Genomic DNA, 15,311 nt, shown 5'->3' on the forward strand with positions numbered 1-15,311 from the left:
TTAGGAAGCTTCAAAGTCAGCCTGCGAGCACACTGCTGATGACTTAGACAGCAGCCTCCTTTCCACAGTGACTACTAATGAACTCGATGCCACACCAGGATTTCAAAAGATTCTGACCTGCTTTTGGCAGGTCAAGATTATGACTTGTTTAAAAACAGTTTAGCAATGACTTTTTAGTCAAGAAAAAATACACATTTTTATGATCCCAGGATATTAAAAAAATAAACTAACAAACCACCCTTGCTCCTTCTCAGGTAGAGGCTTTCCTTACATGCTTGTAGGTGATCACAAGAAATATTTCAGCAAAACTAAACCTAGAGCTCTTGATAAGATTACAGCTCTAACTGTAGATATAATTGAGGGGGATGGGGATTAAGACATCATCTGCTCACATCCCTCTCAACTTGCTATCACAGGTTACTGTCTCTAAAGCAAGAATTAGGGAACATTTGTGTCTGAACCTCATCAGGTCAGGTTCACAGTTCATCATCTAGGTATTAACAGGCTCACACTTCATCTATCACAATACTTAAGTTTAAAAATAACCCATGCAATAACAAACAAAAAAAAACCATTTAGCAGAAAAATCTTTCAGGCTGTATTTCCTCTGCATCAAGTAGTAACTAAAACCTCTTAGGCATTTTGACTAACCAAAACTGCATTACACAGGAACACTTTTATCCCATCCCTGCTCAGGTTCAGTGTAGTTTCAGCCAGGCACCCTCAAGCGTCCTTCCTCCTTTTACCCTCAGAAACCCTCATGTCCAACACCCAAAGCTACGCAGGATCTCAGTTCTCAGTAACCTCCTCTTTCTCCCAGATATGGGCTTTGGGGGAAGAGGTAGCAGGGAGGAACCTGACACACTTAAGGCAGCACAGAAGATGCACAGTGCAATGCAACCATTTACTGCCTTCAACAGTTTCCTCTCTTAACATTTTTTCTACCCTCTTGCCAACTGACTGCCTCCTCCACCTCCCGTAAGTCTTGCTTTCTGTCTTCCTTCATTTTCTGTTCCTCTTAACAGGATGAAACAAACGATAACATGGCATTAGCATCAAACTGCCATTACCACATCAGATGCTCCATTTGTGTTCTAGAACTTTCCCCTGCTTGTCATCCATCCTATCCACCTAACACTGTGAACAGAGATTGCCTCTCCTGTGTTTGCTCAACATGCTTCTTACTTAATCCTTATTCTCGTGTTTCCCCTTTAAACCCCTAGCAGTAAGCACAACTAACACAAAGTAACACCTGCAGCTTATTTCATTTGGCTTTGTGATTTTTCAACTGGATTGAAAAATTCTGGTCAGAACTATGAGCAATGCTTTTCCTACCAAGTGAGCAGTTACTCTGCATCCTCCCATCTGTCGAGCAGCGGAGCATGGTGCCCACCACACGGCCTCCCACTACGATGACGCGCACATCCTTGCCATGGGACTCCTTAACGTATTTTTGAAATAAGTAAGGGGCATCATGACGGATCAAATGGCTTAGGTCTGCCAAATGGTGTTTGTCTCGTGCCAGGAACACAGCTTTACCTGTATGGAGGAAAGAACATCGGCATATTGAAAGCAGCAACCCATCTGAGCTGCATCAATGATTCAGCACATGAAAGTAAAACCTCTGACCAGCACGCTGCCCATTCTCACAGGCCCCATCTGCAGTTTATACCCATTTACAAATTCTTCCATGGACAACAGTGTTCCACTGATTCAGTGCTTTTAAGTGTTCAAGTACTGACAGAGCTGAGGAGATGTGAGTTGAAAAAAAAAAGAAAAAGAAAGAAGCAAGGAGAAAGAGAAAATCTTTAGATAAAGGAGGTGGTCTTGCAGTTTCAACTTCTTTTGGTACAAGCCCTTAGTGAGAGAAAAAAAGGAAGAAATACTTAAAGAGCAGCAGACATTTAATTAAAAGCAATTTTGTTCATTCAAGAGGACAGGACCCACAGCCTACAGCTTTGACACACAGGAACAAACAACATGAAACTGTTAAACACTGGGCAACTAAGAACTCTGAAGTCTCTCGTGTGTCACTGCAGAAGCACCCACTTCTCCGTTAGGAAGTTCCTGAGAGCTGCTCTTCCCAATACTTAAAAGGACTCACAATTCAAGAATGAGGCTTGCAGTGGAACAACTACACTCAGAGGAAAACGTTCCACTCCACAGTATCCAAGACAATTTAGCAGAAGATTCCACAAGACATTAAATGAATGGAATATCCTACAACTGAAAAAAAACTTCTTTATAAATCACTAGCTTTTCTGCAAGCAAACATCTCTAGGACTTGGATTTTTTAACCTAAAGTAAGTCATTTTATTCCACTTCATTTCTAGACCACACCAAAGACTTCTTTGTTCTTTTCCAATTGTATTAATACTGGTTAAAGTCATTCCTGAAACAGACTCTACCACTTTCTATCTAATTTTTAGTCTCACAAGACTGCATCCCTTTCCGTCTTGATGTATCTACATTTCCCAACTCTTTTTCCCCTTTCTTAAGGGCTCTATGTCATATTAGATTTATGTTTTGCAATAAAGCTGCACACTTTCTCTTGGGGCAGAACTGTCATTCAATTATGTTATGATGTTAACAGAGTACAAAAATAAATTGATAAACTGCCCTCCTTAAGTAAGGGAACAGAAATGCAGCAGAAGCAGAACTAGGATAAATAATGTGTAAAAAATTTCAACAACTGCTCCTAAGCCCAACTACAGCAGCATCTGCTTAGAGAGGATTTAAGGTCTCCACAACACAACACACTGCTTGAGGAACATGGAATTTCTCATTACAGAGAAATGAGAATGTAAGCTTAAAATTCATGACAAGAAAAAAACTCCATGTCCTTTCTCCCACTCCAAACTTCATCTCTCCTACAGGCAATTAATCCTACTGTATTCCTGAAATGGAATAGGAAGAATGATGCCTTGGAGGGGAACTACTTAGTTCTTGGGAATTATGCAACATCATGACATCTTGGCAAAACCAGGATTGGCCCATTTGCTGCAGCAGCAAACTGCGCAGAAAATGGGCCTAGAAAAGTATGACTTTTATTCATCAGCTAGTACCTATGACCATGCTTGCAAATTTATTTTAAATATAATCTTCCAATGGCTGCTCTTCAATTAATTTGAAAAAGTTTCCCCAACTCTCTTGATGCAAAAAGATATGTACTTTGCATAAATGTGCATTAAAATGCCTGGAATTTAAAGTGCTCTAAAGCAAACCTTGTACACAGATTTACAGGAATCCTGGCTAAAAAAGGGAGAAGGAAGCCAATAGCTGTAACTCTAAAATTATTCAGTAGATCTTCACAAGAGGCAGTGTCAAGTCAAATCTACTGTCTCAAATATTCCACAGCTGTCACATTCATCTTGCTGCAACATCAAACTCCACCTTGGCTTTAGAGCTCCACCCACACTTTAAAACCACACTAACAGGTATTGCCGCCAACAGAAGCAGGTCTGATCTTCCTTAGCCCCAGCATTTTGCTCTCTTCCATTATATCACCACAAGCACTTGTGCAAGTAAGTGCTGAGTCATGTCAGGAATTAATCTGAGTAAAAATAATTTATCTAGATCCACTCAACATCAGTTCCTGAATCCATTTACTGCATGGGTACAGAAGTACTCATGCCAGCAGAACAGAAGCACCAGAGCAGTACAGAGTGGGAGCAAACCAATGGACAGAAAGAAGGAAGAAGTGGTGTCTTTTAGCTATGATTTTGTTTAAAGTAACTCCTGGTTTTGTACTTTAACTTCATTTTTAGTCTCTGTATTTCTAGTATTTATTAAATCGGTTTTAAAGCAGATTAAAACCAGAGCAACTTCCTCTGCAAATAACCTCTGAAATTGATTTAAACCTGGTTTCCTTTAGTAACCACTATCTAACAATAAATGAAGTTGATGTTTGTTTCATATTCAACACCTAAAACAAAAGACTAATAACAGAACAATTTAATGTGTAGCTGTGGTAATACCACTGACACTGTCAGAGGTATTTTTCTGAAAAACAGAGACCCAGTTTGACAAACAATACATAAAATTTTATTTAAATCAGAATCCTAATTATAGACAAAGTAGAGTAGGAAAAAGGTCACTGAATGAACTGAGATTTCATTTCTTACGCCTATTTAGAAACATCCCTAAAATCCATGTAGGCTTCTTTCAACTTCACGAAGGCCAGCCCATTATTCCAGTTCAAAGCTTTCCTCATATAAGTCACCAAAGCACCATAATTTTGAACTCTTTCCCCCCTACCTTTGCAAGACTGGGCTCTATTAAAACTGTTTCCCAGTGCTGCAGTCTATTCAACGTTCAGAATTCAAAGGGTGGCAGAATTTAGATGTATTGGAAAGAAGTCCAACACCCAACAGAAGACCTTCTTAACTATCAGTCCTTGATGAGACAAAATCTTGGAGTGCTGCTCAGAATACTCCTTGCCCTTGCCCCTGACCTCACACCCACCTCGATGACCCCGCGTGTTCTTCACCACCATAGGGAACTCCAGCACTTCCGCCTCATCAATCATTTTGGAAAAATTCTCATGACCACCTGGCAAAAAGAAAACCAACAACATTATGTGCCACCAGTCTGGTGTGGCCAAATTGGGGATGTAATTGCCATACATTCCTCCCACCCTTAGAGCTTAGATAATGCAGAAAAAACTATCAGTTAAGAGGACCTTGGTCATGGAGCATGATCAGACTTTGAAGGTGTTTGTGATGTATGGGATACTAACTCCTACTTCCTTTGGAATTGAAGACACAAGTTGACAAAGGCCTCTTGATCACAACCCAAGAAGGCTCAGTCTAATCTTCCAAATCCAAATGCCCCAATTCTACCATCTTGTTCCAGTTTATCCGTTTTACTTTATCAACTCCCATCTTTTCAAATGCCCAACAGGAAAATAGCAGACACGTAACACTAGTAACAGCTCCATCCAAACTACTAACCAGGAAAGCAACATAGAATACAATTACAAGGCATAATCCAGAGAGCAGCAACAGACCTTGTCAGTCCACCTCCCCCCTTTTGAAGGCTTAAGTCTCCTGTATCTCATTCTCCCTATACCCTGAAGTAGTACTTCAACCTTTTAATCTCATTGCATCTGTAAGGACCTTAGAGAGTAGCTTTTAATGGCCATTCACACAATTATGGTTGATACTTCAAGGTTACTTGAGTTCAATTCAAAGAAGGCTGACCACAGCACAAGAAATACAGAAGAGAAAAGTCAGCAGACAAAGGAACGAGCCCCCTCTAACACATCGTGCAGTAAAGTGCAGAAGTCAAGCCAGAACTCTGGTCACAAAGCCAGCAGCAAAACCATCACGACCCTGCCATGGAGTTTAATGCATGTCATGGAGTAACATGTCATTCAGCACATCCGGCTTTACTTGGCAAAGTCAGCTCTCACCGACAACTTGATACTAGTGGTTTAAAATAAACAAAAAGAAAAAAGAAAAAAAGAAAAGAAACTCATGTTTCTGTCAAATTCCAAAGGCAGGCACTAACAGAAGTGGGAGGGAGTTATAATCAAACAGGTATGTTCTGCAATTATTCAGCATCATTCATGGTCTCCCCTTCCCCCAAAAAATTAAAAACTCATTCCTTACTCAACGAGTTAGAGCAACCACATGTATAAAGAAAGGGTATGTTTCTTCTCAAATGCGTTTTCACGGTAACTGATAGTAATAGTAATTCATAGTAATTGATAGAAAGCCATGTTTTTGTTTTTGTCTATTTTTTTCTCATTTTGTCAAGTTCCCATTACGAAAGCCTATTGATGCAATCACACGAAGGGGAGAAAAGCACTGGTATTTTCCCAGAAGGAAAGGAAGGTTGAGAGGTATCTTCAGTTCTTTAATAGATTGTAATTAAAAGCAGAAATAGCATCAGGTTAGAAATACCATCAGACAAATGGTTCCTCTAATCTAGCACTCTGTCAGGAACCAGTGATACCAGAGATTCCAGAGGCAAGCACAATAAGCAATAATTAACTGTTTTGGTGGGAAACAAAGCCCAAACTATTGTCAAAAGGTGAACACAAGGGCTTGTACTCTTTGCTACTCTTGTCTTTTCACAGAAACTAATGTATTTGTAGACCCTTTTATTCATATAAGAGTTTAATCTACTTTCAGGTTGTACCAAAGTCTAGTTCTCTGTAATACCCATAACATTTAGTACCCCAAGCTCTTGTCTGTTGATTTGGGCAATTGGAAAAGAACAGAAAGTATTATAGCACTAATTGCCAAAGTCAGTTGCTTGGAAGGCTGGGGTACAGTTCAAGTACTCTTTTCAAAGCATCACAAGCTGATCGACAAAGACAAAACCAGAATCTGGGTGTCACAACTTTAACTTCCTTTTCTGGTTACCCAACACTTAGCTGTGGAACTGGCCTCATGCTACTTAAATTTCTATGGATTTCCAAAACTTGACTCATATCTTTCGCACTGCAAAAGCATAAGCTGTCTAGGCAGCTATGCTATCCTTTTGATCCAACAGCCTTACCATATGAAAAAGTGTCTGGAAGAGGCACACCATGGCCAGCAAGTTCTTGAAACGTCCAGAACTTGTTGACACAGTTGAGGATGGCTTGAGGACGATTCATCAATCGACAGCCCATCTTCTCTAGGTGGCGAAGGACTGTGATGTCGCTGTCACTCTGGACCCAAGGTGTTGGGACACGCACAACCACCACTTGTGGGTAAGCAGTAATGAGCTCCCCTTTCACCCGGAGACCTAAAGAAGGAAGAGAAAAACATCCCAGTCTTAAGTCATAAGGTCTCCAGGAGAAGGTAAACAGGCAAAGAAACACTGCACTATCTGTGATCACAGAGATACCAGACTTCAACAGTGAGTGTTAAAGTAGCACAACTCTCCCTAGCATGCATCTTGTCAGCTGTAATGTTTCATACATGTCACTCTTAACTCACCTAAAGGACTAAGGAAAAACCAGACTTAATCAGGGCACATCAGTCTTGGGCTCCTTCCCAGGGTGAAGGACATTTTTTTATAGATTGACACACCTTCCTTTCTACGGGTGTAAGATGCACACTACACTCACATCAGCTGTATCAATAGCTCAGGAGGTTCCTGCCTCCCACCGCTGGTTCTTGCCTACAGGATGCAGTTCATACCTTTCCCAGTCCCAGCGGTATTGATCCCTCTGTTTGTGGTATCACGTTACACAACATATTGCCAAAGTAACAGAGACTAGATACGATCCTTAAAAAAACACAAAAAACCAGCAGTATTTTTAACAGGTAATTTCAACAATCTGATTTATATTAAATAACTACTCAGAAATAACTTTATCAGCTAACAGGGAAGCACCCTGTGACAAAGGCAGGAACTAGAAGAAAGCCAGCTTTGTCACCAAGATCAATATATTACTTAATCATGACCTATAGTTTTACAGGCTAATTCTCTGAAAAAGAAACACTGAAAGACAAGCTGCAGGAATAGGAATATGACAGGATTGGACGGGAAGGCATCAAGCTCAATGGAGACAGTCTGGCATCTGAGGATGGGAAAAGACAAACAAGATTTGATATTCACTTTATTTGCCTTATGTTCAAAGCAAAACTTTATGACTTCAGCATAAAATTCTCAGCTCACACTGCTGTCAGCACCTTAAGGGTTACAAAACAAAAGGTGAGCTGAGAAATCACAGTGCATCTGCATTTTGTGCCTACCAAAGGCCAGTTGTAACTATTGAGATCTATCCAAATTTTATTACCTGATAACTCTATTTCAAAGACGTTACTTTACAAATACAGACTTGTATCTACTCTACCTAGAGGCACAGACTGCCAGGCAATATATGTCATTTCAAGGTGCATTAGAATTAATTGGGGGGGAGTTGGAGAGGAAGGGGGTGAGAAGAAGGGGTGGTTTCCCCTCTCTGTACTTCCTTTTTTTCTTTTTTTCTCCCAACCTGTTCAAGTACTTCAAAATACAAGGATATATTTTAGAGCTTGCATTAAGTATAATGAAGCAACCACCTAACTCCCAAAATGGAAGTTGAAATGTGCTGCCCAGTCCTCAGGAGAACACAGAACCACGCTCTGGAAAGGCCAAAACAGAGCCACATCCAATACAAATCCCTTTTTCCAATCCCCACAGCCATAATTGCACAGAGATGAGCAAACATAAGCAGACGGGTGCTCTGGCTGCTCACCCTCATTAGCACCAAGCACTGCCGCATTGCAGCTGACATGACTCGCGTGTTTAAGCAAGCAGGCTTCAGACACACACACACACCCCATTTTAGAGAGGCATCTCAAGCAAGATTAAAAACAAGACACTGCTACAAACCTAAGCAGACTGTGAACAGCACAAAATGGACTACCATCTCCTTTAGCCAAAAAAGGAGTACAGATTCAGCAAGCAAAAGATTTTTTACTCATTAGTCAGATTCCACCTTACACATGTATTTTTCCATTTAGGTGCATGCCCAATTACACCCACTTTTTGCCAATGTAATTGCATGCATGTCCTGATCCACGTGCAAGCTGTGCAACAATCATTTTAAAAAGGACTGCATTTTCTACACAGCCCCAAAATTGCCACCGTTATCTGTGTTGTGAACCAAAACGACACAGTTTTCCAATTCATAATCTCTCAGTCTATTCTGTTGTTTTGCTTTAAAGTCACGCCACATGCTGAAGTTTTGCACCATGGAGTCTGAAAAAGAAAAACAGCAGTTTGAGGAGATGTGTTTGCCTCACCTGGAATTCTCCTGAATACCTGTGCTAGACTTGACTATCAGACTGGTGTAAATTTAGTCAGGCCACCATCCCCCTTGAAGTGACTTTGGAAGTACAATGATTTATCAACAGAACAGTCTGAGCTTTTGTTCCAGATTCAGTCATATTCTCTGGTCTGGATACTGTTCTCCCCAGAACAAAAAAATATTCTCTCCCCTTACAGAAGGCAGTTTACAAACAAAAAGAAGAGCTACTCAATGAAATGTATAATTTGAACCACTACTACTGACATGCGCCATAAAAATTAGCTGCAGTCTCCCAGCAACACAGTGCTGCAAACAGAAGCAGCTTTATTACAGTAAAAAGGAGAGGCAGATTCTGCCATTTTGGAACAAGCATGCATTCAGCATTCCATCTGAGACCCATCAGTTAACAATCAGGTTAATGGTCACTACTGCCAAGTGGGCTGATAAAATAATATTTATTCACTATCATGCACTGAAAGCAGTAACACAGAAGATATTAATGCATATGGTTAATTTTTTTCCAAAGAACCGATTCATGAATGCAAAGAGGAATAAGGGGAAAAAAGACTACGGAGATGTCACTTAAAGAGTGGTTAAGAGGTAATCCTTTTTTTTTTTTTAACCATAGATAGCGCTAAGTTGAAAGAGACCCACAAGGCTCATCATGTCCAACTCCTAGCGCTGCACAGAACACCCCAATAATCATACCATGTATCCAAGAGCATTGTCCAAATACTTTCTGAACTCTGTCAGGCTTGGTGATGTGACCACTTTCTTGGGGAGCTTGTTCCAGTGACCAACCATTCTCTGGGTGAAGAACCTTCTTCTAATATCCAACCTAAACCTCCCCTGACTCAGCTTCAGGCCATTTCCTCAGGTCCTGTCACTGGTCACAAGAGAGAAGAGAGCCTGGCCCTCTGCTTCCCCTCATGAGGAAGCTACAGACCACTCAAGGTCTTCCCTCAGCCTCCTCTTCTCCAGGCTGAACAAACCAAGTGACCTTTTTCACAGTATGGCACACAAAACTGCAGACAGCTGAGATGAACCCTCTTTTCTTTGCAGTAATACAGCCTGATCCCAAAACAGTAATAGCAGGTTACACTCACTATTACGCCCGTGGACAATGAACCGACCTCACAAACACACAGCAGGCAGACGCTCAGATCATACACAAATACCCTGACAAATTACAAGCTGGTCCATTTGTTGGCTTTTTCAGTGGATACCCACGACATTGCAGACACAGCAAAGAGACAGCTAAACAGTCCTTTGAAGTATCAATACTATAAGCCAGGAAAGGGACATTTCAAGCTTATCCAATACTAACAACTTTCTCATCATGTAACAACCATTTTACCAGTGCCTGAGGAACAATTTCTTAAGTTAGCATAAAATATTTGGGTATTCTTTGGTTCTATGATGTAAAGACTCCTGAGTTGGAACATCACACAATAAAAACAGATGTAAACCCTGCTCTTGAACAAGACCTATTCTTTCACTCCGTTCCAGCTGTCTTTGTTCTTCCTCTGCAAGACAAAATTCTCCAAAATGGAACACGGTACATCTGTAACATTATACACCAATCATCCCAGTATTCAGACAAAGTACAAATGGAATTTTTGCAACGTGAATTGTAATCACCTGGGAATTAACTTGACCAGTTACGCCATATCCGTCAAAGTCAAGTTTCTCCCAAAAACAGCTCAAAGTAGCACATGACAGAACTGAGTGGGTACATGCATGATTATTCATCAGTTGGCCCAACCAGTCCTCCTGCTTTTCACTCCCAAAGAACAGCAGGCAAGCTTAAAATGCAAAGCAGCTGGTCTCTGCTAAAAAGGGTTATTTTGACCCAAACAGGTAGAAGCCATCACACAGACCTGTGAAAACCACAGAAAACAGACAGAGGATTAAACTGTACTGAAGACAGAAGAAAGAGGCAGAGATGATCTACTGCTGTTACCTGTAAGATCAGAAGATACATATCTATACCCTTATAAAGTTCCTGAGACACTAACCTCCAACATGGAAGAGCCTATTTTCATAGTAAGGCACTAAGGATGACAGCTGCCTCTCAGAAACCTGATTTAGTACAAATTTAGGGTGGACGCACATACTTTGGAAAAAAACCCACAATGATGCCATTATGGATGGCTAAAAAGGATCAAGATTTCAAGCAACTGTGTGTGGCTTCTGAACATTTTAATTCACATTCAAGCAGTATTTTAAATTGCTTACATTTTTGAAACTCATTATATTCAGTTTTCAGCCTACACAAATCCCTTCCAATCTCTAGAAGAATCATTCATCAGCAGATTAGTAACTACTGCAAAGCAATATCTCATGTCCAGTTTGCATGTTACAAACAACTGTACTTTTAGCTGAAACAACGCAAATGTTTTCACAGAAAGAACGTAGTTTCAGAAGGTAAGTCTAAAAACTCAAAGACTGCAAGGACTTAAAAAATAATTTCAGATGCTTTATATATCTTGATTTAGCAAACATCAGACACTTTTAACAAAAGATTAAACCTTAGTAATATTAAATAAGTTTGTAAAAGACCAAGCTTTTCACTGTGCCTGAAGACAGCTGGTAAACTGCCTTGCTACTCATGGAAGCTCACGACCTATCAAGCAACATTTCTGATCAAACAGATCAAAAAAGCAGGAATGATGCACAAAAGGTGGGTTTGCCAAAACTCCCTATGCAGTGCTGCCATGCATTCAGTAACCTAAAACATTCCAGTCATTGCCTTCTTTCAAATTGACTTCCAAATGTATACATTTCACAGAATTTGTCTCAGAACCGTGTGACTATGAGAAGTGCCCAAATACGACAACAAAGTTAATTATTCCAGGTACAACATGGGTAACTATGCAAAGAATCCTCACTGTGTGGCCTCAGCTGCCACAGGCTGCCATTTCATCTTCAGTGACTACCTCTGTCTTTAGCGAAACCCCTAATAAATACCAGCTCTCTGAAATACATAAGTAAAACAAAGCAGGAAAAAAGTGTTTCAGTATTCAGCCAGATCCTGTATGTGGAGCACTTTTTCTAACAGGCATTCCAACATATAAGTGGAGTAACAGTTGGTCATTGTGCATGCAGCATTACAAAAAATAAAATCTGAATCAAATTTCACAAGCACAAAATATACACCAGCTCCCACCACATTCCCAACAGGAGCTAGCAGGGTCTGGGAACTTCTAGATATATTTCTAGATATATTACCCAGATTTTTCCTCAGAGATCTGTATGCTACCCTGAAAGTCTCCAGCTCTCAGAATTTTGTTACACAAATTTATTCATCCACCCATCCATGGAGTTGCTAACGTTTCCCAAATGAACAGTCACTCAGCAAGCAGGCTATAATGAATTCAACTCAGTCAGCTGGGAAAAGCAGGCAAGACTTCTATCACACAAACCTTTCCTCGTATTTTGACGACATTACATCCTGCTACTTGCTCTTCACAATTCATCAGTTGTTCTCACAGGCATCACTGAATTTTGATACAAGCCTGGACTCACTCCTGGTCTCAAATCAGTGCATTCCTATCTCTGGTTCATTTGTCCTTCCAATATCTGTCACCCACAAGACACTGCATAATATTTGCATTAAATCATTATAAAGTGTTTAATAATTACTTACAGTTTACTTGCAGGGAATTAAATGTGTTTCGCCCTAATTGCCATGTAAAAGCAAGCTTACAGCTCAAAAGGGAGGTATCCCAAACTTTAATAGCAGATTACTGCAATAACAAGTTATACATTCTCTCAACAAACTCAACCACAACTAAATCTCTAAAATTTTTAAAACTCAGCATACTTCAAACATACATTCTGCCAAGACTGTGGCAGAATTCAGGAATAATTAACAGAAGTAGAATTAACATTAACCAAATACTACTCTATACCTCAAAAGCTTGCTCCTATATTGATTTATGTATCTATCTTATAACCCAACTCTAAATAACATAAAATTCCCTGAAACTGGGTGATAAACATTTTTTTTTCAACTTCCTTTTTCAAACCTTGTTTGAAAAATGTAACTTCATTGAAATATGTAAGTATTTTGGAGCAATTGGCAGTTCCTGGGGGTTTTGCCAAAGACAGAGGTAGTCACTAAAGTTAAATTCCTCTTCTGAGAAGTGGCTTCTTGTGGCAGCTGTATGCTAAAGTATCACACTTTAAATGCAATTTTATTTGAACCAGAACTTAACCTCTGAAAAGCAGCTAAGCACTGAAATTTTAGAGAACCACCAATTTATTAACACAAAACTGAACTTCCCCCTTTGAAGTTGCCCAGGAATTTTCTCTGTACCACTTATCACCTGACAGCCACAGTTTATTAGTCTGAACATTAAGTTGTCAAAATTCTCAAAAATTTCACTGCCATGTAAAAGTCTCTTTGATATCTAGTATTACCAAGCTATTTTTCACTCTAGTGCCCACAGAAACAGACTGCTACAATAGTTCTTGCTGGGTGTTTTAAGTTCGTATTCTCTCCCTTCCTATCCTACTCACTAGTTTTTTCAAATCCAATTAAGAAGTGCTAACATTCAACTCCTTGTGCTTAATATGACCTCACTCCCCCCTACAGAAACTTAACCAGAAAGGCTTTCCCACCAAAATACACTTCCATAGCTCAGCAATTCCAAGGAAATCGCACAGAGCAGAGACAAAACTGATCTCTCTAGAACAGTACTATGCCACCATATTCTGAAAAAAAAGTATTTTGGAAACCAGGAGCTGTATATTTAGCAAGGCCTTATGATGAAACCTTTATCTAAACCCACTGCTCAGCACAGACCACACTTCAAAAGCAGACATCTGTTTATAATCCAGACATCATATTTTTGTTTCTATGTGGTTTAGGTGAGGCCTGTTGTATCTCATTAGGATTTTTGTACAATAGTTCCACCAGGTGATCTCAGAACATTCCTGGGTCAACTAAGTATGCCTGACAGTGTTTTAGAAGTCTAAAGCATCCTCAACTGAGAAAACACCCACTTGTAGCAGGTATCTGTCCTGCATCATCTATCCAGAGCTCACCAACACTGAGAGCCTTAGAAATAACAAGTTCTGGAATCTCCTTCCCAACTCAAATGCCGAAAGTCATAAACAATCCCATCCTAAAAAGCAACTCTTCAGTGTTACAGAACAAGAACAGAATCATAAAATCATTAAGGCTGTAAAAATCCTCTAAGATCAAGTCCAACCATTAACCTAACATTGCTAAATATATGTAAACAAACCTTACTGTAAACTTACTCCACTCTTAACACTCACTCAGTCTTTCCCATGTTTTACATGCGCTGTTTCTGCTCATTTTGAATAGCAGGTGAAGAAAAAAAGTTAAGGAAACACCTGAAAAACAAAAGCGTGATTGGAAAGATCTTTCCAAAAGTAGAAAGAAATCACAAGGAAGATTTCAAGCAACACAAAACGGGTTCTCCTCCCATCTGAGAAGAATCTACATTTTTTCATGTACTATCAAAAAACTACTAAATACCTTTAAAATGCCTAACATAAAGCACCTCATCTCTCTCTGCTACCAAACAATACCTTCTTACATCAGGAGATGCCCTTTTTTTACTTAAGCAAAGTGCTGAAGCAAAGTGGACAAGTATCCAACATGAGTTTTCAATTTGTAATGAAGGCACAGATTATTCATAGCTGTCTCCCATAACAGAAAAGACACCTAGAAGAATATCTTCACTGTCAGAAACTTTTAATAAATTATATCAAACTCCCTGTCCTTTCCAATTTTTCCTAAATATGTTTAGCTGAGCCTGAATTCTGGGGAATGGAAAGATCCTCTCAGTTTATTGTTTTGACCTGTCACTGCAGTCTAAGGCCTTCCTAGTCAAAACTGCATCAAATCTATGAATTGGAAGCACTTATTTTGGAAACAAATGCATCCTTCTTAAAGGAAGGAATTTAGCTGTAGTATTTTGGGAAAAAAATTGCATTAAAACCGACTCTAAAGGTTGCAGAGATAACATCAATTCCTGCCAACTGGGAGAGTCTGTTTCTGTGGGAGTTTTTTAGTGTGTCAGAGAAAAACTTGTACTTGACTTGGACATGTAGTATACAACAGTGTCAAGTGTTATCATGAGTACAGTATTTTCCTACACAAACATCTTCACCCCCCTAAAAAAGTTGTTCTAGACCAAAAGCTATAACCCAAAATGTCTTAGTTTTGACAGACATTAGCACAAAACCATACACAAATCAAAGCTAGAGAAGAAAGAATTCCATTTTTCCCACACTTCTGTAAGCACACTCACTGAGTATGTCTCCTCTTTCTGGCTTTAGAGGGTTAAAACTGCACTGCAGTAGCTGTACACATGCTTCATGACCACACTGTTATGAAAATACAGATATAACACCACAGTATTATTTCTCACCTGATCTGGATGGACAAGCTTCCACCTAGTCACAAAAACATGTCAACTAATTAAGATACTTACTTAGTATCCCTAATTAATACACTCCATACAATCTGTAACTTCCTTCTTAAAAGAAAATGTTCCTCACTATTACACAGGTACACAGTCCTTCCAACCAGTCCAGT

At 39.7% G+C, this 15,311-nt stretch overlaps 1 protein-coding gene across 12 annotated transcripts in view; it reads right to left on the minus strand.

Annotated features, from left to right (window-relative positions):
* RIMKLB (ribosomal modification protein rimK like family member B) overlaps positions 1-15,311 on the minus strand; it is a 52,622-nt gene that overhangs the window by 11,674 nt on the left and 25,637 nt on the right. For 10 of the 12 annotated variants that reach the window (XR_006015390.1, XR_006015391.1, XR_006015389.1 and 7 more), the window contains 4 exons: positions 8,572-8,685; positions 6,508-6,738; positions 4,465-4,551; positions 1,336-1,539 (listed from right to left, as the gene is read on the minus strand). Coding sequence is in view for 6 of the 12 variants with exons in the window: in XM_042024256.1 (XP_041880190.1) it covers positions 1,336-1,539; positions 4,465-4,551; positions 6,508-6,738; positions 8,572-8,685 (636 nt within the window). In the remaining 6 variants the exon portion in view is untranslated. The remainder of the gene's footprint in view (positions 1-1,335; positions 1,540-4,464; positions 4,552-6,507; positions 6,739-8,571; positions 8,686-15,311) is intronic. The other 2 variants (XM_042024257.1, XM_042024258.1) reach the window with 2 other exon arrangements.

Source organism: Corvus kubaryi, unplaced genomic scaffold, assembly GCF_017639235.1.
Source record: "Corvus kubaryi isolate FWS band 111438036 unplaced genomic scaffold, C.kubaryi_AGA036_p1.0 37260, whole genome shotgun sequence".
In the NCBI taxonomy this organism is placed as follows: Eukaryota; Metazoa; Chordata; class Aves; order Passeriformes; family Corvidae; genus Corvus; species Corvus kubaryi.